Source organism: Phascolarctos cinereus, unplaced genomic scaffold (assembly GCF_003287225.1).
Source record: "Phascolarctos cinereus isolate Bilbo 61053 unplaced genomic scaffold, phaCin_HiC Scaffold_9;HRSCAF=440, whole genome shotgun sequence".
In the NCBI taxonomy this organism is placed as follows: domain Eukaryota; kingdom Metazoa; phylum Chordata; class Mammalia; order Diprotodontia; family Phascolarctidae; genus Phascolarctos; species Phascolarctos cinereus.
The window spans coordinates 6,634,982-6,660,453 of record NW_027556402.1 but is presented as its reverse complement, the minus strand read 5'-3'; the positions used below and the strand labels follow the sequence as shown (position 1 = coordinate 6,660,453).

Sequence of the window (25,472 nt, the reverse complement as noted above, 5' to 3'; positions counted from 1 at the left end):
TCTCTCTTTCTCTCTCTCTCTCTCTCTCTCTCTCTCTCTCTCTCTCTCTCTCTCTCTCTCTCTCTCTCTCTCTCTTTCTCCCACTCTGTCTCTCTCTGTCTCTGTGTGTGTGCGTCTGTCTCTGTCTCTTCTCTTTCTCTCTGTCTGTTTATCTCTCTTTCTGTGTCTGTCTGTCTGTCTGTCTGTCTGTCTCTCTCTCCCGCTCTCCTTCTCCATCTGTCTCTCCATCCTTCTCGCCCTCCTCGGCTTCCTAGGCTCTTTTTAAATCTCAGCTCCAATGCCATCTTCTACAGGAAGTCTTTCCCAATCAATGCTCCTAATGCTAGCTCCTTACTTCTAATGTCATCTTCAATTTATTCTGTATGTATCTTGTTTGTACATAGAGTCTGCATGTTGTCTCCTCCCAATGGATAAGATCTCCTTGAGGGCAGGGACTGTGGGCCTCTCTTTGTGTCTGTTGTGCTTAGCACAGTGGCTGGCACATAGTATGCATTTTAAAAATGCTTATTGATTTCACTTGGTGATAAAGGAATACTACAGAGAGCAGGATTTTCTGTATCAGTAGGCTTCTAGGGAAAAGCTCTCTTGTAACTCTGAGAAGTAGCATGAGCAGCAGCCACACCCTGGTAAAACCCTTTTGGCCTATGAGCTAAACCAGGTTGAGTGTAACTACCAGGCCTCAAACCCGACTGTGAGTTAAGGAGCCATCTACCCCATGCATACCCCCGGGGGAATGGGCAGATGAACACAATTTGTTCCGATGGCCATGAAGGTGGCTGAAGCAGGTGCTATGGAGCGCTTAGAGCTTGGTCAGACATTGAAGATGCCAAGGTCACCCCTGCATCCTTTCACTGGTCATCTGGACTTTTTTAGCACCTACTTTGTGCAAGGCACTGTAGAAACAAAGCCAAGAATGAAGATGGGCCTGCTCTCAAAGATTTTCCATGCCACTGAGGGATCTAGAAAGGCTCCCCAGAAGAGTGGCACCTGAGCATATCCTTGAAAGAAGCTAAGGATTCTAAAAGGCAGAGATGGAGGTGATGAGGAGAAGCCTCTCCAGGTATTCTGCACAGCCTGTGCAAAATCGTGGAGGCTGGCAATTGAATGAGAAGCTTGATGTGAAATAAATGTGGAAAAATCTGGACTGAAGGACTTTTCTTCTAAGATACAAGGTTTATTTGATCCTAGAGGCAATGGGAATCCACTGAAGATTCTTAAACAGGGGGATGACATGGCTAGAGCTGTACTTAAGATTATTTTGGCAACAGTTTCAAAGGATGAATGAGAAAGGGGAAATGCCCATTGGAAGACTGTTGCTGTGGTCTAGATGAGAGATAATGGCCCAAATTGGGGCTTGCTACAGTGAGTTGATAAGGTGAGGGGAGGTGTCGAAGACGGCTCTACAGTTATGGACCTGAGGGCCTGGAAGGATGGCAGCGGTCTCAACAGAAAGAGGGAAATGTGGAGGCAGGGTGCTCTTCGAAGGACAGATGAATTTCATTTCATTTCATTTTCAGTCTCTGACCTGATGATATACTAAAGAGTCAAGTTCAGTTTCAGATATACTCAAGAAGTATTTTTAAATTTTACTTTCTTTGTTAACAAAAATCTTTTTTGTCTCACCTACTCCTCTCCCCCATTTAAAAAAAAAAAGTCAGGCAAGAGCAAATTACCACATTGGCCATGTCCAAAGCTGTCTGCCTCAGTCCTGCACTCTGGCTCCATCACCCCTCTGTAGGGAGATGGTTAGCCTGCTTCGTCTCCATTCCCTCAGAGTCAGACTTGGTCAGCGTATCGGTCAGAGTTCTCACGTCTTTCAAAAGTGATTGCTTTATGATGTTGCTGTTATTGTATAAGCCATTCAGGAAATATTAAGCCTCCTAGTACAGTTGGCATCAGACTTGAGAGAGAAGTTATTCTATCATCCATCATAATGTAATGTTTGGGGGGGAGGGTTCCTTTCTAACAGTAACACGTGTTGGAGACACTCTCTTCCCCACCATCTTTTTTTTTCCCTAATGGGGGAAGGAGATAGTTTACAAGTGCTTACCTTGATTTTAAGGGGGTATTGATTTCTTAAGAACAGGAGACTCTGTGGGCAAAAGGGTGAAGGATAAATCTCCATTAGGAAAAAGCTAGCAAGGTCTTAGTGACCCCAAAGAAAAGTTTCCATGTCACTTAGATGCCTGCCTTCCATGCAGTCTGGAGCTTCTGGTTCTTCTCAAACTTCCAAGTCTTAATGTCTTAGGTTAGAATCAGAAGCATCGTGACATAGGGGATGAGAAGCAGGCTCAGGGGTGGGACAACCTCTACTGTATACTGCCTGGGTAGCCGTGGGAAAATCACTTACTGTCTCAGTGCTCTAGGCCAGGGGTGCCATCCTCAAGTAATGGACCCCATACTGACTTAGAAAACCCCAAATTGGCACTGTCTGGGTTGTCGTTTTTTAAATTTTATTTTGTTAAACATTCCCAATTACATTTTAATCTAATGGTGGCCCCACTTTGACTTGGTGACTTCAAAGAAAACACCTGCTCTAGGTGACTCTCTGAAGCTCTAAGATGCAGAGAAGGCGCTGACCTGCACTGGTTAGAGGGAATTTCTTCACTGGAAGTTGACTCAAGCAGCGGGATCCCTGTCTCCCCCTATTAGAAGGCAGAGAAGCAGTCTCATGTTTCAGCCTCTGACTCAGGTCTTTCAGTCTTGGACTGTGCGAGGGTGGACAAGGTCTCTTCCCCAAAAAGGTTCAGTCTAGTTGGAGAGATGGCGATGATGAAAAGGATGAAGGCAACAAAAGGGACGAAGATGATGATGGTGACAGCTGACCTGTGCATACAGCTTTAAGATTTGCAAAGCCTTTTCTCCGCATTATTTCATGCGTGAAGTGGGAAGAGTCCCAGAGTCCTTAGGAGCCAGAAGCTCTGGCATCTCATCCTGCCTTAACTTCCTGATTAGCTGTGTGACCCTGGGCAAGTCACTTAACCCATCTGAGCATCAGTTTCCTCATCTGTAAAATGGGAATAATAATACTACGGTCACAGGGTTGGTTGTGAGGATCGGCACTTAGCAAACCTTCAAGCATTGCAAAAATGCGAGCTAGCAGTTTTTCATTTGATCCTATCATCCCCGTTTAGCAGAGGGTAAGATTGGACTTCAAAAGAATCAGTTGACTTTCCCACGTCATACAGCTAGTAAGTGTCAGAGCTGGGACTGGAACCCAGGACTTTCTGACTCCAAGGCCATTGCTTTCCCCACCTAAGCATGCTGCTTCTGGTATGCTAGATAGGATTAGCATACATGAAACAAGAGGGACAGAACAAGAATGAGTGTGTGTGGGGGGGTATACATGAATATAACATGCACATATTGAAGTGTAGAGTTCTGCGGCATAGTAATTAACTGCTGTAGGAGTTAGGAAAGAGAATGGGATCAAAGGAAGAATGTCTCTCTTGCAGTCAAAAAACATCTGAATTTGAATCCTCCTTCTGACATGTAACAGTGTAACCCTGAACAACTCATTTAACCTCTCTGAACCTCAGTTTCTCCAGCTTTAAAATGGGAATAATAATTCTACCTCTTGGCTCACAGAGCTCCTTAAAGACCCATAGAAATGTGATCTCTCTTTGGGGGCAAAAAGGAGGATAAAGAGGAGTCTGCCACAGTGGAAAAGGAATCCTATGGGGCACGGTAGAAGATAGTGAAGGAGGAGAGGAAGCTAGGAAAGAGTGGGCCTGGATGGACTGAGGCTCCAGGGCACAACTATAAGGGTTTACACAGAGGGGGGAGGAGAAAGGCTTGTAGTCAGAGCAGTGTTCTTAGAGAGCACAAATAAAAGACATGTTGGGATGGGAAGAAGAACAGAGCTGCATTGTGAAGATTTGGCAGGAGGACAGACGGCAAGATGTAGATTTGGCTTCCTGCTTTAAATAAGAGCTTATTAGGGGGCAGCTAGGTGGTGCAGTGGATAGAACACCGGCCCTGAAGTCAGGAGGACCTGAGTTCAAATCTGGCCTCAGACCAAACACTAGACACTTACTAGCTGTATGACCCTGGGCAAGTCACTTAACCCCAATTGCCTAAAAATAAAAAAAATAAGAGCTTATTTATTTTTACAAGCATTTATTATATGTCTCTCTCACTGTCCCTCTCCCAGAACAATGTTTTAAAAAGAAAGAAAAGCCTAGTAATAAATATGCATAGTTCAGCAAAACAAAATCCAGCATTGGTCACGTCTGATAATCAGTGTCTCTTTCTGCATTTCAAGTTCGGAGGAGATGGGTGGGATGTTTCACCTTCAGTCCTCTGGACGCATGGTTTATCAATGCGTTGATGAGAGGCCTGACATTTTTGGAAGGTGACTTTCTTTACAATGCTGTCAAAATGTAAATTGCGCTTCCATTTCTGCGCACTTCACTCTGCATCAGTTCATAGAGTTCTTCTCAATGTCCCCCGCACTTGGCCGCTCCATCATCTCTTATGGCCCAATAATATTCCATTGCATTCAGAAACCATTCTTGTTTAGCCCTTCCCTGACCGATGCTTCCTTGCCCCACCCCCGTGTCCTTTGCACTTTTTGGCTGCTACAAAAAGAGGCACTATAAATGTTTGTGTACGCTGGGGTTTTTTTCCTCTTTCTTTCATCTACTCGGGGTATAGGCCTAGCAGTGGTTTAATTGGGTCAAATATAATGCATCGACTCTTCTCATCTGTCATCGTCTTTATCAGTTTTCATGGTACACGATGAAACCTCACAGTTATCTTGTAACAGTGTCCAATTCTTCTTCTTTTTCTTAATGGTGTACCCTTTAATATTCAGGTCTTATGCAGATAGGACTTTTATTTCACCCCTAATTTCCTTGTTTTCCCTAATATCTATGTTGTACTGATGCTCTTTAATACCACCATCACTTTCAATGACTCTTCCCTCCACATCCCGGCCTTCATAAGCTAGTATAGTTATGGAAAACAAATCAGCCCATGTCTTTGCCTGCCCATTCGATATCTGTGATCCACAATAGAGGCCATGTGCAGCAGTAAAAAGAGCACTGGATTTTAGAGTCAAAGAACCTGGCATCTAGGCTAACATGGCCACTTGTGTGACCTTGGGTGAGTCACTTAACTTCACTGCGCCTCTCTTGACTCGCCTATAAAATTAGATGGCTGAACTCAAGGAGCTATGGGCCCTTCCAGCCCTAAATCTCTGGTCTTACCTGCTCAGAGAAAGGTAAATCATTTTTATACTCAGTTCTCTAAAGTTAGCTGATCGTGGATTGATTAGAATTTCATCTGGCCCCTGATGTCTTCCATAATGTTTCTAAATGAACCTGCTAATGTAAAGACTGTTTATACAAATGCTACACATGAGATGAGGAAAGGCCTCTGAGGCGGTGACAGGACCCCCTCCTTCCTCTCCCTGTGCCTGGGCAAGCCAGCATTTTTGGCTGGCAATGCCCCACAAGCATGGTTCCCCACTGCCCAAGGTGGGGGCTGCCCAGAGCAGATATTGGGGGGGGCGGATCTCGTTCCTAGAGATCCGATTTACTCCAGATGCCTCTGAGCAAAGAGGGAGAAGAGGCCCAGCTGCGAGGGCACATACTTTTGCTAAGTAGTTTTGTAAAGAGGAAATTCGCGGCATTTCTCAGCCTCTGATTTGCCTCATAAATCAGTACTCTTAGAAGGTAAGAGGTTCAGGGCATCATTTGCCCTCATTTGCTGTGTCACACAGACTGGCTTTTGCTTAATGAGAAACAGCCCTGGGTGTGACTTGTAAAAAGTCACACTTGGGTGCTAGCCTGAGGTGCTGAAACCCACCCCACCCCCAGTGAGTTCCTAGCTCCCAGCCATCCTTTTGCCTTTTCTTTTTAATTCCCTGTGAGGATCTAAATCACCTGTTTTGGGGGAGAAGGAAAGAAGGAAGAAAGTCAAGTATTTATTAAACACCTACTATGTCCCAGCCACTATGTGAAGAATTTAACAAAAATTATCTTATTCTATCTTCACAACAGCCCTGGGAGGTAAGTACTAGTGAACTCCCGATATTACAGTTGAGGAGGCTGAGACAGACAGGTTAAATGACTTGCCCAGGGCCACATAGCTATTGTGTGTCAGAGGCTGGATTTGAACTGAGGTCTTCCTGCTTCTAGACCGAATGCTCTCAGACAGATTTGGATGGCTTCCCTCTCCCTGAGACCCCGTAAGTCATCTCTGTGACCCCAGCTGCTAACCCAAGGTTCTGCACGTCATGAATATTCTCTGAATGTTCTTCAGATTAAATCTGTTGATTTAAAACAAGATGGAAATACACCTCTTGACATGAATAATAAAGCCAGCGTGCCAACCACATGCCTGCAGGATGGAGGAGTAGTGGGTTCTGTTCTGGGCACCATTTTGTAGGAAGGATGTTTATAAAGTTGAGCATGGCTGGGGGCAGAGGTCTCTAGTTTATGCCAAATGAGGAGCAGTTGAAGAAATGGAGGCTGATGGACCTGCAGATGAGAAGACTAAGAAACAGAGAGCCATTTTCAAATACTTGAATGGAGGTCATTTGGAGGAGAAATTAGTCTTTCTGCTTTGCCCCAGAGGGCAGAACTGGGAGGAGCAGGAGGGAGCTACAAATACCTAAGGGTTGGCTTAGTGTTGGGAAAACTTCTCAGCAGTAAGAGCTAGTCTAACATGGAATGGCCTGCCCTGAGAGACGGTGCCTTCTCCCCTCACCAGATGTCTCTAACTGGCTTCCTGGACACTTGATAGGTGAGGTCGAAAGGACTGGGTTAGACCAGTTCAGTTGTGGGTTAGACCAAATGGTCTCTCAAGTCCATTCCCACTCTGAGAATCTGTGATTTATGTAACACAGAGAAATGTTTGGAAACCTTTCTTCTCCTCAAAGAAGAGACAAGCTCTTTGCTGGGGATTCACTTCTCCTGAGGCCTGAAGGAATTGAGTAAAGAGAATGGGCATATAGGTCTCCCACGTGGTGTTGGTTAGCATGTCATTTGTAAATCATAGGCCACTCCTCTAAGCTACAAAAAGTCTGCTCTGGAAAGTCCTAAGGTGGGGGAGCTAAGGCAGCCTGGTGTCACAGACTTAGAGTCAGGAAGACCCGAGCTCCAATCCAGCCTCAGAAACCTAGTAGCTGTGTGACCCTGGGCAAATCACCAGCCCTCTGCCTTAGTTTCCTCATCTGTAAAATGGAGATGATAATAACATCCACCTCCCAGGGTTGTTATGAGGGTTAAATGAGATAATATTTGTAAAGCACTTTGAAAACCTTAAAGCTCTATAGAAATGCATGCTGCATCACTACCATCATCACTGTTATAGAATTCCTCGTCTTAAAGCCAGAAGGTTGAGGTTGAAGCCTTGTCCCATTACTTACTAGCTGTGGGACTTTGGACAAGTCACTTCCCTTTTCAGAGCCTCAGTCACTCCACCTTTGAAATGGAGATAATAATAGTGGTCCTGCCTTATAGAATCATTGAATTTTAGAGCAGGAAAAACCTCAGAGGCTGTCTACTCCAAACCATACCTGAACAGGAATGAATATGGGGTGGGGGGGAGGGGGGGAGGCACACACACATGCTCTCCATTTCCAGCAAGCAGTAATTCAGTCTCTACTTGAATACCCTTAGTGATGGGGACCTCACTGCCTGATGAGGCATTTCACTTTGAGATAGCACCAATTGTTATTTAGTTCCTTTGTTTTAAACATCAAGCCAAATCCACCCTTCTGCAGTTTCTGCTATCTCTCTTAATTATCCTATCTAGAACTAAACAGAAAAAAGGCTAATTCACAGAGCAAATTAACCACATACGATATTGTGTTGCACTGAAGGGAACTTGGGGGCCATTGGGTCCAATCCCTTCTTTTTACAGATATGAAAACTGAGGCACAGATCATTTGGCTTATCAAAGATCACAGAGCTAGTAAATGTGTGAGGTGGGATTCAAACCCAGGGCTTCCTGATTCCAAGTCAAGCCTTCCATCCATTAGAATAAAATTGTAATTCATCAGCATTGAAAGAGCGGACCTCCCAAATGCCTAGGAAGTTGTGTTTTCTTAAAAATTGCTTATTTAGTGGTCCCTTGTTTCCTGTAACTGTATATGGAATTGAACTCATTGTTCACCCTTGAGTGCTTGGTTGTATCTGTGGCCCCAGCAGTATGTAAGCTGCCATGAGTGGCATGTATCCCTATGGAACTAGGCTTTCTCTTCATAAGTAAAACATGGCAGCAGAGCGTGGTGGAAAGAACATTGGCTTTAGAGGCATAGGACCTGAGTTCAAATTCTACCTCTGTCACATGCCTTTGTATTCTTGACCATGCTATTTAGCTCTTCTAGGCCTTGGTTTCCTTATCTATCTTATAGGCATTGGACTAACTAACTTTTGAGAGGCCTGATGTATAAAGAAAGGATAGAGCTCTGGACTTGGAGTTCAAATCCAGCTTCACCACTTACTAGCTGTGGGACCCTGAACAAGTCACTTAACCAATCTGTGTATCAGTTTCCTCATCTGTAAAATGAAGGAGTTGGACTCCAAGGGCCCTGTAAGCTCAAAGTATGATCTATGGTTCCTGGGAATGAGAGCTGCCCCAAAGTGGAAGGGTCTCCTTTGGGAGGTAGAGGTCTTTAGGATGGAGAAGTCAAAGAGACCACTTTGGGGGCGCGATGGAGAGGGGATCATTGTCCAAGTACGGGCCGGACTGGCTGACTTCTGAGGCCCCTTACAGCTCCTGCACAGTCTGTGATTTCATAATTTGTTCAGAGAGACCCTTTTTCTTTACCTTTGATTCACAGAGATCTTCACTGTTCTTTGTCCCCTGCTTGTCACGCTGTGGCAAATTCTTCCTGTATAGGCTATTTTTAATCACAAAAGAAACCAATCAAATGGTCCATCTTGGAGCAAAGTAGTTGGCCCAGTTAGGGCAGCCTTTCACCCTTCCCCTTGTCAGATGTAATCATTTGGTTTATTCAGGCAGGCAGGCTCCCTCTCCTTTCTTCCCCAGGGAAAATGAGAGACAATGGCTCAAAAAAACAGGCAAGTCATCTCTCTTTAGAAGAACACCGGTGTCCCTTGGGGGACTACATGTTTTTATCGACATTCCACTATCCCCATATCCCCAGTGCCTAGAACAGTGCTTGGCATAGAGTAAGCACGAGGCAGATGCTACTTGACTGACTAACTGACCTTTCTCTTCCTTCATCCACTGGAACGTGGCGCAGAAGTGATCATCCCCTCGCTCAGCTTTACTGCCACTCCATAATGGAGCACCATCACTTTGACCAATGCCTCATGATCCTTAACAGCCCAGTAAGTATCTAGCTTGTAGTTGCTTGATTCAAAAATAATACTTGGTTGTTGGAGTCTTATTTTTAGATTTTGGAATGATTCCCAGCATCATAAATTCTTAAGCAGACTTTATTCCTTTTTGGGTAAGGAAGGAAAATCCAAGCTGTTTGAAAGCTTCCGAGTGTGGCTGACTTCTGGGTGCTCCCAAGCCTGCCTAAACAGAGCCCCTGAGGGAAGCTGAAGTGGTCGTCTGGACCATCTCACGTAAAGGCCACCCCGAACAAAGCAGGGCTGGGCTGCTCAGGGATGGAGACTCCCAGCTCAGAATCCTGGGGCCTCTGGACTGCATTACCTAGCAGCCCCTGGCTTTGTTCTTGGCAGCTGGCTGCCCATCAACCTGTTCATTCCTTTCTAGACAAAGACGTTGTCTTCAAAAATCAAACAATTACAACTCCTACCCATTGAAATGCTTTATCCCTTTTTTGGTTATAGATTGAAGTTAATAAGTGAGGGAAAAGGGGTGGGGGAGTTGTTGTTTTAATATAAGAAGAAGCAGGGCATAGTGGATAGAGAGCAGGCCTCAGAGCCAGGAAGACCTGGGTTCAAATCTCCCTCTTGACCTGACACATACCAGCCAGCTGACCTGGGCAAGTCACTTAATCTCTTAGTGCCTTAGGTGACCTTTTTAAGAGTCTATGTTGCAGACAAAGTGTAGACCTGCATTGGTGGACGGAGTTTTCTCATCTGGGAGTTCCCTACATCAGTGCGATCATGGATCCAATCCCCATTCCTACCCTAAGAAAAGCACAGGGTAGATTCCATCCCTTCCCTCCACTCTCAATCCCTGCTGTCCCACGGCTCCTCCTTCAATGGATCAGGACCTGTGGAGACACTGGGCTGCCTCACAAAGACTCTGAGGACTTCACTTCAAATACCAACCTTGCCGCGTTTTCCCTGTGTGATTTGGGGCCAGTCACTAGTTATCCGGGGTTGTTCTTCACAGGCAAGGGGACCCCTTGCATATCTACATATTTGATCCTATGACCTTATGTCGCAGAGCAAATCACCCCCTAGAAAACCTCATCAGGGCCCACAGAGGAAGTCCAGTCTACCCTCTTCTGGGTGGTCTCCCTCCAGCCCTCCCAGGGGTCCCACCATAGCACCAGCTACTTGGTTCAGTCTCGGTGTTGGACATGGGGACAGGGAGGAAAGGCCAAAAGAAGGCGTCCGCAGCCCACTGGCTATTTGTTTATTTTGGTGCAACACTTACCCGAGTGCCCAGCTTCTAGTAGAAGCTTAATGAATACCTCTTGATTGACTGGTTAATGCTAACAAAAAAAAATAAGAGGTCATTTTCCTGACATTTTTCTTTTTAAGCAAGAATTTAAATTTCTATCACCTTTTAACAACAGTTCAATTCTTCAGAACCTGTGGTATTCCGTGCTAATGTATATAATCAGAGCGATGTGTGTTTGTGGCTAGGGAAAAAAAAAGTGAGCCAGTCCCTCAAGAAAGTGAGGAATGATCACTGGGAGGCCCGCATGGCCCCATGATACGCTCACAATTAAAGGATGACACTGAGCGCATTAAGTAGAGTGTCCCGCCCGACCATGGACCAGGGCCACAGAATGGGCTGCAATCAGTGTTAATAGTGACAGTGCCAACATCAGTGAGATGACAGATCCTGCGCAAGCAGATTTTGGTTTTGCTTTGCTTTTTTCCAGCATGAACTGTGGGTTTCCCTGACATAGGAAACTCCCTCTGCCAATGTTAGTGTGCAGTCATTCTGACTTTATAAAGAGAGCTGCCTGGGGCCACTGAGAGGTTGAGGGACTTAACCAGGATCACGCAACTCCTGTGTATCAGAGAGAGAACTTGGGCTAGTTAATGTCTTCTTGAGTCTGAATCCAGTGCTTTAGCAAGTTTAGGTCAGAGACTTCCATCAGAGTTTAATTGCAGGGAAAATTACATTTCAAGAGCCTTTGATTTCATCAGCGTGGATTCCCCTTTCATTCATGCAGATTTCAGCCTCTCTTTAACCTAGGGGAGAGAGAGACAGACAGACAGACAGAGAATGAGAATGAGAATATGGGTGGACAGATGATAGATACATAGGTAGATACAAAAATATATAGATACATACAGAGATACATAGATAAATACCTAGATACATACAGAGATATATAGAGATACATAGAGAGAGAAGAATGGATTAACAAGGAAATGTGGCTAGAGAGGTGGATGGATGGATAGATACATAGAATATAGAGTGAGTGAACATTTGGTTATACATGCCAGGGACTGTGCTTCATGCTGTTTTACAAATCCAAGCAAGACAGTCCCTGTCCCTGAGACGTTTGCAGTTCTGATGGAAGAAGACAGCTGGAGTGGACGACTGGGGGAAAGGACGGGTAGTAGAATAGGAGCAGAGAAGACCACCAGAGAGAGGTGAGGCAAGAGTGAGGTGAAGCTGGGGTCCTTCCTAAAATGGCAGTCCCAGGCGAGGAGTCACCAGTCACCAGAAACAGGGGGTCTTAGAGCACAGGCCTTAAAAAGGGACTGTCCAAATGTCTCTCAATGTCTCTCTCTGCAGGCATCCTGGTGACTTATAGGATCAAAGCTTTAGAGGTAGAAAGGTTCTAAGGGGTCAGAATTCAACCCTTCATTTTGCAGAGTAGGAAACTGAGTCTGGGAAGTTAAGTGACTTGTCCAGGGTCACAGAGGTAGTTAGTGTCTAAGACAGGATTTGAAGCCAGGTCCTCCTGACTCCAAATCCAGTGCCCTATCTTCTAAACCACACTGTGATGAGCCAGTCCATGGACAAGAGATGATGGCCAATAGCCTATAAGGCCTATACTGAGAGGCTGCTGGGTTTTTTGACAAGGTAAGACCTGCAGAGCTTACACACTGCCAAGACAGCCCCAAGAATGCCGGGTGGCTCACCTGCCCTGCCTCTGTGAGGCACCCAAGAGGCCCATGCCACAAGTGAAGCATTTCACTGGCCTTTTCTTTTTTAACCCTGAGCCCACTTGCTCCATAGATCTCATGGCACTGTCCCTGTAGCTGATCCCCAGACCCTGTTTCTAAGTCCCTCTACCCCTGGAGTCTAAATTCTTAGGTAGTAAACAATAGAAATAGAAATAGAGAAATTATTTTAATTACTTCCAATTTTAAATCCTTTCAATGAATCAACAAGCATATATTAAGCACTTAACTGTATGCCAGGTACTGTGCGAAGTATTAGGGATATGAAGAGAAGGAAAAATGGTCTCTACCCTCAGATAGCTTACAGTCTAACCAACATGCCCATAGATAGGCATATACAAGAGACATATGGAGCTGGGGGAATGTATCCTTAAAAGCACCGGGTCTAGTAGGTGAGGGGCAGGGGCCAGGAAAGGCCTTCTGGATGCTCCAGCACTGATGACAAATTAGAAGTGTTTTCCTTGCCCTCACTTAAAGTAGTAACCTGAAGGTGAAAATAAGAGGTGACTATAGATTTCAGGGCTAGAGTACCTACAGAGGTTAGAGAAAGGGTACAGAGGCAAACCACAGAGATGACAGAGTAGTCAGACTCCACCGTGGATCATTTCATTTCAAAATGGTCCCAGAGTAGGGCACCATTGGTGGGGGAAGTCACCCAGCATTTCAGCGCTGAAATAAATGATTGCCTTCAGCCGGCCATGTGGGCTCAGAAGAAGGGACGTTTTGGGGTGCAGTTCTGTCTTCACACATTGTCCTTTTCCTTTCCATTTCTTGTCACACAGCTGGTACCCAATAAATGTAACTAGCTGACTGGCTGACGACTATTAACGTTCCTTCACTATGACTCCAGGTCAAGTCTTAACACTGTGTTTTTCTTTGTCAAGGGCAACCAGATCCTCAGTGGCTTGTCCATTGATGAATACAAGGCCACGCTGAAAATGATCAAGCAGGCAATTTTAGCCACTGACTTGGCACTGTACATCAAGTAAGTGAAAAGCCTCCTTGGGACTAACAGCATTCTCTTGGGAATGTCTGGAACTGGGTAAAGTTGTTTAGAAACTCATCTTGGGAACTTTTTTAAAAACAGAATTTTAGAAGAAGTATTTAAGAGCATAGTCTAATATAGAAAAACAATAAAATTTCTTTCTTTGGCTTTATTTGAAACTAAAAATGACAGCACATCCTTCGTGTATTTTGGACATATATCCATTATGAGAGACAGCGTGGCATATGGCCTAGAGAACTGGTTTCACACTCTGGCCTACACTGCTGTACAAGTAAGTTAACCCTTAGTGCACCCAAACAACTCCCTAAGACTACAGGTTGCACAGATGCTGCGCTGCATTGGTAGAGGAAGTGTCCTATCCTGGGATTTCCTTATACCTATGAATCACAGGTCTAATCCCTAGTGCATTCCCTGTCCTATCCATTATTACATATCCAGGCCTAAGTATAAAGTAAATAGTCAGTTTCTCACTTTTGCATACAATAGAAAGAGTCTCGGGCTTGGAATCAGAGACCTAGGTAGGTTCAAGGAGTCTTTCTCAGAATCTGATGATTTTACTACTTATTGAAACCCTCTCTCAAACCTATCTGGAAAACAATGGCTTCTGGTCATGAGCCCTGGGAAATGTTGGGAAGGGAAAACAGCGGAAGCTGCTACAAAAAAGGAGGGGCCGTGATGACACATGGGTTTTATCTATCACCCTCATTCATCTCTGATGGCAGTAAAAGACTGGAGTTCCAGAATTCTTTGTCTGTTAAGATTTATGCCTGTGCCTTTGGGCAGAGGGGAGGGTGACAAACTTCAATGGCTTTTTAGTTTGTGCGGTGTTTACTGGGAATTTGTGGTTGCTGGGTCATTTTTCAGTCGCTTCTGACTCCTCATGACCCCATTTTGGGTTTTCTTGGCAAAGACACTGGAGTGGTTTGCCATTTCCTTCTCCAACTCATTTGACAGATGGGGAAACCGAGGCAAACAGGGTTATGTGACTTGCCCAGGGTCACACAGCTAGTAATGTCTGAGGCCAGATTTGAACTCATGAGGATGTCTTCCTGATTCCAAGCCAGTGCTCTATCTACTGCAGCCCCACCTAGCCGCCCATTACAGGGAATGGCACCCATTATGTTGGCGTTTACTTCTGTAGGAAATAAAAAGGGTGCTTTATTCTGGTATTTCTTGTAAAATAGGAAGCTTTGTGTAGTAGATAGAGAGCAGGTTTTGAGACCAGGCTGACCTGGGTTCAAGTCCCAGTTCTGGCACCTAGTGGCTGTATGACCTTGAGCATTGCCTACCTGCTCAGTGCTCGGGGCAGCTCTCTAAGACAAGGCCCCAGAGAAGGATCAATGCAGTGCAGAAGGAGTTTTCTCTTCTCAGGATTCCCTGGGCCAGTGAAATCGCAGGTCCCATCTGTACGCCCTATTTTTTGTGAATCAAGATGTTTCTTTACGGCCGCTGTCCACTGTCTCATACCAGAAAGCAGCTGCCCAACTGTGGGTCTTAGAGCACATCTGTGCTTACTCAGGAAGCATTCCTGTTTATCTCAAACACTGGATAATGGGGTCTTCTGAATATTCTGATTTACTAAGAAATACCATCTAGAATATTTTTGTATTTTTTCCACTATTTTACTTAAGTTACAACAATAAAACCCTCTCCATAAAACTGCCCCAAACTACTGTTACCCACTTTGGTCCCCTCTCTTAGGCTAATAGGATTTAGAGCAAAAAGACATCTTAAGGGTCATAACAAAATGGACATTAGAGATCACTTTACCCAATCCTTTCTTTTTTACAGATGAGGAAACTGAGGCCCAGAGAGATGAAGGGTTTTATTCATGGTCACACAGGCAATAAGTAGCAGAGTCGAGATTTGCACTCAGGGCCTCTGTCTGTAGACCTCCCGTTCTTTCTAGTCTTACCCCCCTTCCCCCACCTTAACGCTTATGGAATCCTGCCATTTGCTCATATAAGTGAAATGTACACTTTTCATAGCTGGGAATGAAGACATAAATGTTATAAAGTTTGGCTCTTAATTATGTGGGGTCTTGTATATTATTTTAACACCAGACCACAGGGATTAACAGCTCTGTCCCTGGAGTCAGAGGACCTGAAATTGAATTCTGCCTCTTGGCAGCTAACTGCCTGCCTGACCTGGGATTTCATGTTCCTCATCCATAAAGGGAGGGGTGTGAACTGGGCAGCCTCTGAAAGCCCTTCCAGTTCCAGAGCAACGGTCCTATAAAGCCAGGTGTATGACAAGGTCTGGAGATGCTGTCTTGGCTGGCTCCAGAGAGGCCTGCATGTGTTTAGAGGACTTCTGGTCCTTTCCTGCCCTAATATATGAGCCTATGACACTATGAATGTAGGCCCCTTGGGAAACATTCTCCTTGAAAATATTCATATTTTCATATCTCCAGTTACTTCCCTAACTTAAGATGCGTACTTAATGATACATTAATTGCAACTGGTTTCAAGAACATGAGGTTTCAATGACCAGCTTTCCCTATTTTATTAAATTTCATTTATTTGTTTATTTTATCAAATTTTATTTATTTTATTAAATAAATTTTATTTTATTAAATAAATTTTATTTATTTAATTAAATAACTTTTATGTATTTTATTAAATAAATTTTATGTATTTTATTAAATAAATCTAAGCAAAATGGAGTACTAGCTGGGAAATTGTCATAACCAGTCAAACATGTTCATTTATTTTGTAGGAGAAGAGGAGAATTTTTTGAACTTATAAGAAAGAAACAATTCAACTTTGAAGATCCCCAGCACAAAGAGTTATTTTTGTAAGTCTTTGTATCGTTCTTGAAGGTATGAGGTTGGCCCACTGATTACTATCTGCTGTCTCACATCATTGATATGATGTCTAGTGCAGCTCAGTGACTATAGCCCTACAGTCTGGTCAGAAGTCAAAAGTTAGCCAATAGGTCTGTGAGAGGGCTTCAAGAGCTCCCATCAACACACTGCTTTTTCATTTTGGAAGTGCCGTTAAAATGTGGAGAAGTGGTGCCCTGGGCCTGTCTGAATGCCCCATCTCCTCCTCCTTAGGAAAAGAAGTACTGAAAATCCCCATCTAAAATTTCAGATACAAAGAGGCAGAGTGGTGGATTTCAGTTTTCCATACAATAAAACTTCCTAATATATATAATAATAGCTTCCTCGAAGTACAGTGTATTTATGGGGGATGGGAGGTGGGATAATTTAAACTACTTGAGTTCTACAAGCCTGAGATTTACTGAGATTGCAAATCTGGGAGACTGGAAGGTCAATCAGTCAGTCAGAAAACATAACCATTTACTTTAGGAGAGGCACAGTGCTAATCGTGATGATACAAAAGCAAAAATACAGTCCCAGACCAAAAGGAGCTCAATTCTAACAAGACAGACAACATGCAAAATAAAGTACGTATGAGAGAGAGAGAGAGAGAGAGAGAGAGAGAGAGAGAGAGAGAGAGAGATGGATAGACAGATAGACAGACAGACATATCTACACACACACATATACATGTGTATATATGTATATAATATATTATAAATACTGAAATTTAATTTCTAAAAGTGCTCAAATTCTAACAAGGCAAACAACATTTCCAAAAAAGTACATATGAGATATATATGTATTTTATATCATATATTATAAATACTGAAAATTCCAATCTAAATTTTTAGATACAAAGAGGCAGAGAAGAGGATTTCTGTTTATATACAACAAAACTTTGGGGCAGAAAGGCCCAAGACACCAGACACCACTTTTCCAAATTTTAAAGGCACTTTTACGTGATGTACAATACACTTTCTTTCTCTCTCTCCATATATATACATATAATACATATATAGTATGTATCATGATATATATATAACATACGTTATATACATGCATATGATATACATGTAATAATGTATTGCACATGTACATTTATAATATAATACACACTATGCAGTGTTTGTATACGTATAATATACATATATAATGCCTTCAGAGAGACTCAGAGATAGAGACATTAGGAGGTAGTGGGTATAATGGAAGTTAAATAGAGTAACTGAGGACAGCCATAGAGTTAGGTCTTCTTGATGTGGATGGTAAGCCACCAAAGGCAGCTGAGGTTCTGTCACCAAACAAAGCGGCATCACAACAACCTGAAGAAGAGAGAGGATCCAGGAGGAGACAGAAGTCAGCTGTCCCAAGTGCTACAGAGAATCAATGGAGGGGACCCATTCAAGAAGGGAGAGGTTGGAGAAAAGACCATCAGATCTGTCCAGGAGGGGCCAGCTCTGAAGACGACGGTTTCAGGAGAATGATGGGTGAAGTCAAGAGCCAGTCAGACCTCAAAAGTGATAAGTGAGACATCTGTCTTCCAGGAACCATTCTCCAATGACCAAATAACCTGTGGTAACCAGAATGGCTTCATCACTCGAGCTGACAGTCTAAAGAAGCCCAGACTCAATTTTAGCTTAGAACTGAAAAGTGTTTTCTTCCCTTGGCAGGTAAGCACTGAGTCAGATTCTTGATAAAAAAAAAAAAAGATCGAATGGACTTTACTCTTAAAAGACTTTCTTCATAATAATACTTGTAAAATGCTTTGCAAACTTCCAGCGCTCTGTGAAGCTGGCTATTATTTTGAGTCTCTGAATTCTTGTTGCCTCCATTTGAAGAGTGTTAACAGAAGCTGCTCATGGGCCCAGAGGTGGAAGGGGGTTTGGGAGATCATCGAACCCAAGTCCCTCTTTTTACAGATGAGGAAACAAAGGCCCAGAGTATGTAGTTGACTCACCTGGGATCACACGGCTAGTAGATGTCTGAGGCAGGATCCCAACTCGGGTCTCTCTGACTCCAAGGTCAATATGCTAGCCATTTATGTCTGTTATTTTATGGGGAGAAGAAAAGGGCAAGGGGGACTGACTTTTGATCCAATTGAAGATGACCTTTCCTGTCTGGCCATGGCACTCACATTTAGTGTCTGAGGCAAGATTTGAACCCAGGTCTTCTTAACTTCAAGAGCAGCACTTTAACCACCACCCTCTGCACTCCCTCTCAGGCTTGATTCTCTTGATATTGGTAAATGTCAGTCAGTCTGTAAATGTTTACTAAGCATGTACTAGGTATCAAACATTGTACTAAACCCCAGTCTATGACAGATCTACTTTCATCCCCTTAATCCTTCTAACGCTATGGCTGCTAGGGCCCATTCAATCCAGAAGAACCCCACACACACTCTGTAAGCGCTGGCCCAGCTAAGTTTAAAGAGATTGATACTTAGAAAGTTGGCCCCCAGGCCCAGGAGTTCTTCAGACCGTGTGCATCAATGGAGGTTATGCCTACCCTGAAGAAAAAAAATTCACATGGAATTGAAGTAGAGGAAGACACAGTATGAGGGTGTTACCTTCCATGGGCAAAGACCAGAATCCTTCAATGACTTGGTAGAGTCTTTGACCATTGCTGGGGTTGAAAAATCCATTATGCCATGGCCAACCCAACCATGAGCCTCCCTAACCTTGGCTAGCCTGGCATCAAATAAAGTCCATGCAGGGCCTACAATTGAAGCCAGAGGATCATAGCTCTAAAGCTAGAAGGGATCTCAGAAGCCACTTAATCCTACAGCTGAGGCCCAGTTAGCATCTTCCCAAGTTATGACTTGCCCACAGTCTCTCAGGTAGCAAGCAAATGCAGGAATTGAACCCAGGTCCTCTGACTCTGACTCAGTGGCACAGCAGGCCTTTCCAGCATGATGGGGATCCACACTTTGCCAGCAGAGTCTTCTCCATGCCAAGATGAGAGGTCAGAGGAAGACTTTAGTGAACACCGCCTTCCTTGAAGACTAACCAAAAGGAATTTGGTGTTTGTCTTTCTGCCCTCTCTAGAGCGATGCTGATGACAGCCTGTGATCTCTCTGCAATAACCAAGCCTTGGCCTGTTCAGCAGCGGGTATGTCACCAATTTGTATAACCGTGACGGATTAGACAGCCATCCTAACAATACGTTCTATTTCAGAGCCAGCTGAGGTCTTTGCGGAAGATCTGGCTGGCTATTTATAGCAGTATTTACAAAGAATCATTGGCTGGGTGCCATATTTCCCATCTTAAAATTCCTGTGCACCTAATGCTAAATTCCATGGAGAGCCTATGTAAGGGGACAGACTCTCCTGCCCACTGTGCCAAATGTGAGGGGGCAGATCTGTTCTGCCCTGATTATGCCAGTTATCGGGTGGCAGACCCTCTGAGAATACTGAGATACCAGAGAAAGAGGGGTTCACACCAGATTGGTTATTGATAGATTTTATTAGGGTCAATGGGGTTAATTGGGAGAGTTTGCTTACAAGAGGCCACTCGACGTGGGTCACAGCAGGACAAAGGAACATGGTGGATCCCCGCACCAAGCCCAGGCCAGGTCAGCTGTTGCATAGAAACAGAACGAAGAAGGCAGAGTGCCACTGTGGCCCAGGGTGACGTGCAAGTTTTCCCGTGGGATAGTTGGGGCTTCTTTTGCTGTTTACATTTAGTTAAGGTAGTTTACATTCTACATAGAGACTCAAGGTCATGTTGCCACTCTGGCCTGTGAAAGCAAAGAAGCCCATGTCTCCCTGATCTCCAGTGCTCCTCATGGCTCTTCGCCCTTCTGATTAGTTGGGGAAGTTCACTCCCACACTAGTGTGGCTGCTTTGATGTTAATAATATGCATAGATAACCCTTATAGACCACCTGCTATAGATTCTCTCCCTTTGTCCTCACAACAAGCCTGGTGGGTACTATTATCATTCTCATTTTACCGACGAGGAAACTGAGGCACAGAGTGGTTAAGTGACTTGTCCAGGGTCACATAGCTAGCAAATACCTGAGATAGGATTTGAACTAGTGTATTCCTTGCTCCAAATCCAGCACTCTATCCACTACACCACACTGCCTGTCTTGATAAATAAGTAGATGTCATTTTATTGGTCATTACTGCTTGGTTTGCATTTTACCATTGCAATTGGGAAACTCAAATGGACTGAATGTTGAATGATTCTTGAAAATGAATTCTAGCCCAGTAAATCTCTTCGGGATCTCTGCTCTATTTCAGATAGCAGAATTGGTAGCCGCAGAATTTTTTGACCAAGGAGACAGAGAACGAAAGGAGTTAAACATTGAGCCTACAGTAAGTAGGGAGGCCTCCACTGGGTTACAGGGTCCCAAGCCTGGCCTTCACCTGTATGTATCCTTTGGAATTAGACTTCAGGGGTGTGGAACCACATGTGGCCTTTTGTGAAGGGGATTTGTTCTGTGAAGTTTGGATTCAGTGAAAGGGCCTCACTTGAGGACCTAGAGGGTCACATGTGGCCTCAAGGCTGCAGGTTCCCCATCCCTGGGGAACTAAATTGGCATCATCATTTTCTACCCCATTAGAATGTAAGCAACTTGAGGGCAGGGACCATCTTGCTTTTTGCATTTGTATCCCTGACACTTAGCACACAGCAAGTGCTTAATAAATGCTTTCCATTCATTCATCATTCCTAGTGTTCCTGGACCGCCCTATTTGTCAGGTACAGAACATTGGTCAGTTCTCTGTGGGATTAGACAGAAAGGAAGGCTGGCTTTGATTCCTTGTATGGCTGGGGCTGGCCCTCCTCAGCTAGCCCACTCAGCTTCCACAATCTCCTCTCATACTGTCCCTTAAGTAAAGGCAGATTTGTCTTGGTTTGCTTCCAGGATCTGATGAACAGAGAGAAGAAAAACAAAATCCCAAGTATGCAAGTTGGATTCATAGATGCCATATGCTTGCAACTCTATGAGGTACATGTGGGAAAGCAGGGCAATTCTCATCATGCTCTCATTCTTATTTAATATTATAATAAGTATGTGTTGCTATGCATTGTATTATATAGCATATTGTATGTACTATTATTATGTTAATATTATAAGTTATAATAATTGTTGATATTATTGTTATGCCTGACAAATTATATTTTGTCACAAAGTACCATATATGTTTATATATATATATATATGTATGTATGTTTATGTTTGTATATACATACATGTACATATACATATAATCTCATTTGAGCCCACCATTTGGAATTCTGTGAGGTCAGTGCTATAGGTGATAGAACTAACTTCCCATTTTACAGATATGAAAATGGAAGCCTAGAAAGCTTAAGTGATTCACCCTGGGTCACCCTATCAGCAGGTGTAGGAGGCAGGATTCAATCCCAGCACTGTGTCCACTAGGACACCGTCATGTTAAGAATGCTGCCCCTAGGACAGACATTGTTAACCTCTTCATTAACCTGAGGCAGCTAGCGGTGCAGTAGATAGGGTATTGGACCTGAAATTAGGGGATACCTGAGTTCAAATCCTACCTTAGGCACTTATTGGTTGTGTGACCTTGGGTAAGTCATTTAACCTTTGTGTGACGCAGTTTTTTCATCTGTAAGATGGATGTCATAATAGCACCTACCTTTCAGGGTAGTGAGAATCAGATGGGCTCATATTTGTAAAGCACTTAACACAGCGCCTGGCACATAGTAGAGGCTTCATAAGCACTTGTTTCCTTCCCATTTTACTGATGAGGAAACTAAGGCTGAGAGAGCCTGAGTTAGCATGCCTAGCGTCAGACTCTTTCTGGCCCTAGCCTCTCTTCCACATGCCTCAGAGAGACAATCACCAAGGAACACAGTGACACTGAGGGCCCTTGATACACTCCCATGTAGCTCTGGGGCTCAGCTCTGACATAGAACCAGCATGGCCTTCTTCCAGTTTTGCCTCTAGATACAGAGCTGGGCGTTCCTTGGACCCCATGCCCCTTCCTTTCCATCCTCATGATGACTGGTACTGCTTGCTCCTCCCCAAATATCAGTCATCGTCTCACGTCTTACTTAATACCTTAATACCTTCAGCGTTACCTTTTAATACCTTAGTTATTGTTTAATCTCATTCTGTAGTCATTATCCTGCATCCGTTTGACTCCCGCCCTTCTCACTGGGCAGAAGTTGGTTTCCTAGAGACATCATTAATTCTTTTTTTTCTTTTTTTTGTGAGGCAATTGGGGTTAAGTGACGTGCCCAGGGTCACACAGCTAGTAAGTGTTAAGTCTGAGACCAGATTTGAACACAGGTCCTCCTGACTCCAGGGTTGGTGCTCTATCCACTGCGCCACCTAGTGGCCCCGACATCATTAATTCTTGAGAAGCCCGGTTCCTTTTGTCCTTTATTCCTTGCAGGTGGCTAGAAGTCTTCCTTACCATCTTTTCCTTCCTAATTCCCAGCCATCGAATCTTTAATCTTTAGAATGTGGCCACACCTCTAACCCAGCCCAAGGGTTGGACAAGAAACTGAACTCAGCTTTCACTGCTTCCCATGGGCCTCCAGGAGTATTGTCCTACTTTGTCCTTGGACCTACACTGGTTTGGACCCAGGCTGACTTAGCTCACTAGTGCTTTAACCAATTGGCCACTGGAACAACATCTATTCATCAAATGAGGATCCAGTAAGATGGTGATATGCCAAGCATTTTGAAAACCTTCAGGTGCTTTGTGAATATTGGCCATGATGATGGTGGTGTTGACAGCAATGGTGATAATGATGGTGGGGGTGGGGGTGATGATGATGAAGATGATTATGGTGGTGATAATCACATGGTGATGATGATGGTGGGGGTAGTGATGATGATGATGGTAGTGGTGGTGATAATCATATGGTGATAATGATGATTTTGTGATGTGATGGGGATGATGGTGGGGGTGGTGATGATGATTTTGGTGATGTGATGAGGATGATGGTGGTGCTGCTGCTGCTGATGACATATCAGATCTGGGATTCAAAACCAGATCTCTAACTCGGTGAGGTACACGTCTCATCAACCCCATTTAACAGAGAGGAAGCTGAGTTTTAGAGAGGTCAGGTGATTTTTCCAGAGTGAAACGGTTCGTTAATGCAATGTTCAATGATGCATACCGCATGAAGGATTCTAAGTTTGGCTAATTTTGAGTCGTTCTTCTGGCACATTATTGAACTCAAGATGTCCAAGTGTGAAGTAAGCATTGCTACTACATTTTCAAGTGTGAGGCCTGGGATTCGAGTTCCTGGTCCCAAATGCAGGGTGCTTTCCATCTTACAGTCTGTCATACTTGTTAGTCTGGGAATTAGAAATGGAGTTAATTTCTAGGACTAAGGCTACATGCTCCCTTCTATGCTTAATTAATTCAGTCATAAGACAGGCTTCTTTGCCTTTTACTCATTACTGCTGTTAATTTTGATGGTGTGTATGTGTGCATACACATATATACACATGCATCTATGTATAAACACATATGTACACATATATGTGTGCATGTACATGCATGTATATATGCATGAATACATATACACAAATCCTTTTCCCATCGTCGTTAGTCAGAAGGGCTCAGGGTATCTTCTTTTTTGATCAAGACTTGCGATTTCTTCCATGGAAGGACCTCCTAGTGTTAAATACTCCCTGTACCATACATACACATGCATACACAAATTCACATGCACATATATTCATGTAAAAGTAGAAATTAGTAAAAACATAGAATGTGTGTACATATTCATGTGTATGTTATATGTGTTCATATGAGTATGAGTGTGCTTGTGGGTACCTTGTGTGTGCACATGTGAACACATACAAAAGTGTTTATACACAAACGTGTCTGTATAAACTCATTTTGGCAATTCTTGGGTAGAGCGTGTTACAAGTGGAGTGTCTTTGAGCTTAGCCCCGGCAACAACCCAAATGAAACAAGCTCTGTGTGTATTGAGAAAGACAGATTTCTCATTGTTAGAATTCTTAATTTGCTAAAGCTCGAGGGGAGGCCAAGACCGCCTGGCTTAACTCTCTCTTTTTGCAGATAAGGAGATTGAGAACCAGGGAGAAAGATGGACGTGCCCTAAATGTCCCACATCAGCTACCCCAACCACCTCACTTTACAAATGGGAAAACCAAGGCCAAGAGGGCAAAGAACTTGTCTAAGGTCGTAGAGTGAACACTGGGACCCAATCCCTTGCCTTTCCCAGGCCGGTGGCCTTTTCCAACCATGGCTGTTGGTGTTTGACCAAAAAGCCAGCACACAAACAGAGAAAAGAAGGTGGCATAATAAAGGAGCCAAAGCAGAAAGGGCTCCCCACATTGGAAGAGCCCTTCAGCATTCATTTATTCCCCACCACCGCCATGTTACAGAGAAGGCTCAGCCAGGTCACTAGCCCAAGGCCAGAGAGGCAGGAAGGAACAGAGTGAAGACCTCATCCCTCTTTCTCGCCCTTCCTCCCTGCCCCCTTGCTGCCGAGTTCTCCACCAGAAGTATGGCCAAAGACATCCCAACATTCTTGATCCTTCTCCCATGCCAGTCTCACCTCTAATCCCAATGACTGACTCTACAGCTCCCCCTGGTGGATGTGTTTGTACCTCTTCCCTTTCCTGATCTCCATCCCAATGACTGATAGGCAGGCCCCCCCACCCGGGACGTCTCCCCGTGCCATGAGTCGATGAGCATCATGAGAAGCTTGTATTTAATCTGTAGAATTCCCATTTCACCTATTTTTAATTCTCTGGTGAAGAAAAAAGACAGTACTAAATGTGGTAAAGGGGGAGAAAGGAGTTACTGACCACCATAGTCATCGTAGCCTCAGACTAAAGAAAACAGTGAATTTTCACAACGGAAGCTTCGTTGTCACAGAATATTCAGTGGTGCAAAGAGCACTGCTTTTGGAGCCAGGAGTCCCGGGTTCGAATTCCACCTCCTGGACCATGTTAGCTCAGCTATTTCTTCTGATCTGACCTTCCGTCTTTGGGTGCCGAGGCTTGAGCATTCACGCCTTGCAAGTGGCCGCTGGTCGGTCGCAGCATGGCATAGTGAGCAGGCGACTAGACTCATATTCGGGAAGCCCTGGGTTCTAACTCTGCCTCAAGCACTTACTAGGTCTGTGACACTGGGCAAATCACTTCCCCCCCTCGGCTCCTCAGTTTCCTCATCTGTAAAATGAGGCGGTTGCATGTCATGACTCCCAAGATTTCTTCTGCCTCTAAATCTGTGATCCCATGGTCCTCCTGTTAGGGCAGCCCCTGCCCCCATGCATCCTGCGCCTTTCCCTGGACCCAGAAAACCTCTTTACAAAGCAGAAATGAGGAGGTCCTCTGAAGCCCATCGGCCAGACAGGGCAGCAGCTGATCCTACCAGCTTCTCATCAATCCCA

General features: G+C 44.2%; 1 protein-coding gene across 1 annotated transcript in view; it reads left to right on the top strand.

Moving 5' to 3' along the window:
• The window catches only part of PDE5A (phosphodiesterase 5A), a 186,248-nt gene that overhangs the window by 153,937 nt on the left and 6,839 nt on the right, over positions 1-25,472 (top strand). Inside the window, 6 exon segments of the mRNA XM_021008285.2 lie at positions 9,221-9,308; positions 13,157-13,257; positions 15,997-16,074; positions 19,147-19,210; positions 20,345-20,419; positions 20,971-21,054. Of these exon segments, the coding sequence (XP_020863944.1) occupies positions 9,221-9,308; positions 13,157-13,257; positions 15,997-16,074; positions 19,147-19,210; positions 20,345-20,419; positions 20,971-21,054 (490 nt within the window).